This window comes from Tupaia chinensis, unplaced genomic scaffold (assembly GCF_000334495.1).
Source record: "Tupaia chinensis unplaced genomic scaffold, TupChi_1.0 Scaffold000201_1, whole genome shotgun sequence".
In the NCBI taxonomy this organism is placed as follows: domain Eukaryota; kingdom Metazoa; phylum Chordata; class Mammalia; order Scandentia; family Tupaiidae; genus Tupaia; species Tupaia belangeri.
The window spans coordinates 1,825,672-1,827,017 of record NW_006159676.1 but is presented as its reverse complement, the minus strand read 5'-3'; the positions used below and the strand labels follow the sequence as shown (position 1 = coordinate 1,827,017).

The 1,346-nt window shown below is 59.1% G+C and overlaps 1 protein-coding gene across 2 annotated transcripts in view; it reads right to left on the bottom strand.

Annotated features, from left to right (window-relative positions):
- LRRC25 (leucine rich repeat containing 25) overlaps positions 1-1,346 on the bottom strand; it is a 10,495-nt gene that overhangs the window by 8,650 nt on the left and 499 nt on the right. For both annotated transcript variants that reach the window (XM_027771294.1, XM_027771295.1), the window contains exon 2: positions 176-969. In XM_027771294.1, the coding sequence (XP_027627095.1) occupies positions 176-960 (785 nt within the window). In that variant the 5' untranslated portion in view covers positions 961-969. The remainder of the gene's footprint in view (positions 1-175; positions 970-1,346) is intronic.

Below are 1,346 nucleotides of genomic sequence, written 5' to 3'. Positions count from 1 at the left end.
AACATAGCCATTACACTAACTGCCGGTCCATCCTTGCATGATTTTCAAGCTCCCAGGTCGGGGACACGAACTGCACTCGGCCATATGGGATTCCAGCACCTCCACCACTATGCCACCTGCTGGCCCCACGCCTGCTCTGAACCGCCGCTTAGGGACAGCTCTGGGGGTCACTCACCTGTGGTCAGCGCCCTGGTACTGGGCAGGCGGCAAGCCCACGAACATGTTCTCATAGTCGGGCGTGGAGGGCCTGTTCGGGCTGGGGACTTGAGGCTTGGCACCCTGTCCCCGGCTGCTATACCGGGGCTGCCAGGCTGTGCCAATCCTGGGACCGTCATGAGCAGCACAGGCTTTGCGTAAGTCCTGGTTCCGGGCAGCTCGTCGTCTCCGAAGTCGCCAGGCCAGCACCGGACCAACCACAGCGATCACAAGTAGCAGGACCCCGCCAGTCACCACGGCCCCAATGGTGGCTGGCCGCAGGAGGGGACCACAGCCATCCTCCAGGAAGGTGGAGAGGTTCCCCCAGCCACCTGCGTGCAGACACTGCGGGGACAAGGACGACTGGTCTGAACAATTGTCCCTCCGGACTTTGTACCAAGCCTTCAGGACGCAGCTGCAGTCGGCCCTGAGGTCCAGCTCACAGCGAGCACCCAGGTCCGCGTCCACACTGACCAGCGGGTTGTCTACCACGTGCAAGACTTGCAGCTTCTCCAGGTGGACGAAGAAGGACAGAGGGAGCTGTTGCAGGTGGTTCCGAGACAGATCGAGGACCCGCAAGTTGCTAGCTCGCAAAGACAGATTCTGGGGCAGGGTCCGACCTTGGCCGCTGAAATTCAAGCAGACGTCCTCCTTAAAGTCCTCGGTCCATGTCACATTCTCCGAGGGCGCTTTGCAGGGTTCCTGGCTGCCTGGGTCCAGCAGCAGTAGCGGCAAGAACAGCATCCACACCAAGCTGCCCTCCATGCAAGCGACCTAGGTAGACACCCCCGGAATCTGCAACCTGACCTCAGCCCTGTGGTCACCCTCGCCGCCCGTGTTTATTATTCTTATTCTATTTGTACAGCTCAGGCAGCTTCTGCAATGGCAAAACCCAACCCCTCGACTTGTCACCCCGTCCTTAGTTGGCTCTGGCGCCCAGCCTTAGTCTCTCCCTTCTGGAAAATGGGTGCTTAACTCCCAGAGCCTGGAGGAGGCTTGTAATGCAGTGGGGAGATCTAGCTCAGCCAGCCAGATAGCCCCGCCCCTTGAACACGGTAAGCGCCCTCATTGGCTAAGACGGGGCGATATGCAAATGAGAGGTTGCCTCGGAAACGGCCCCGCCTGGATTTTTTTTTTTTTTTTTTTTTTTT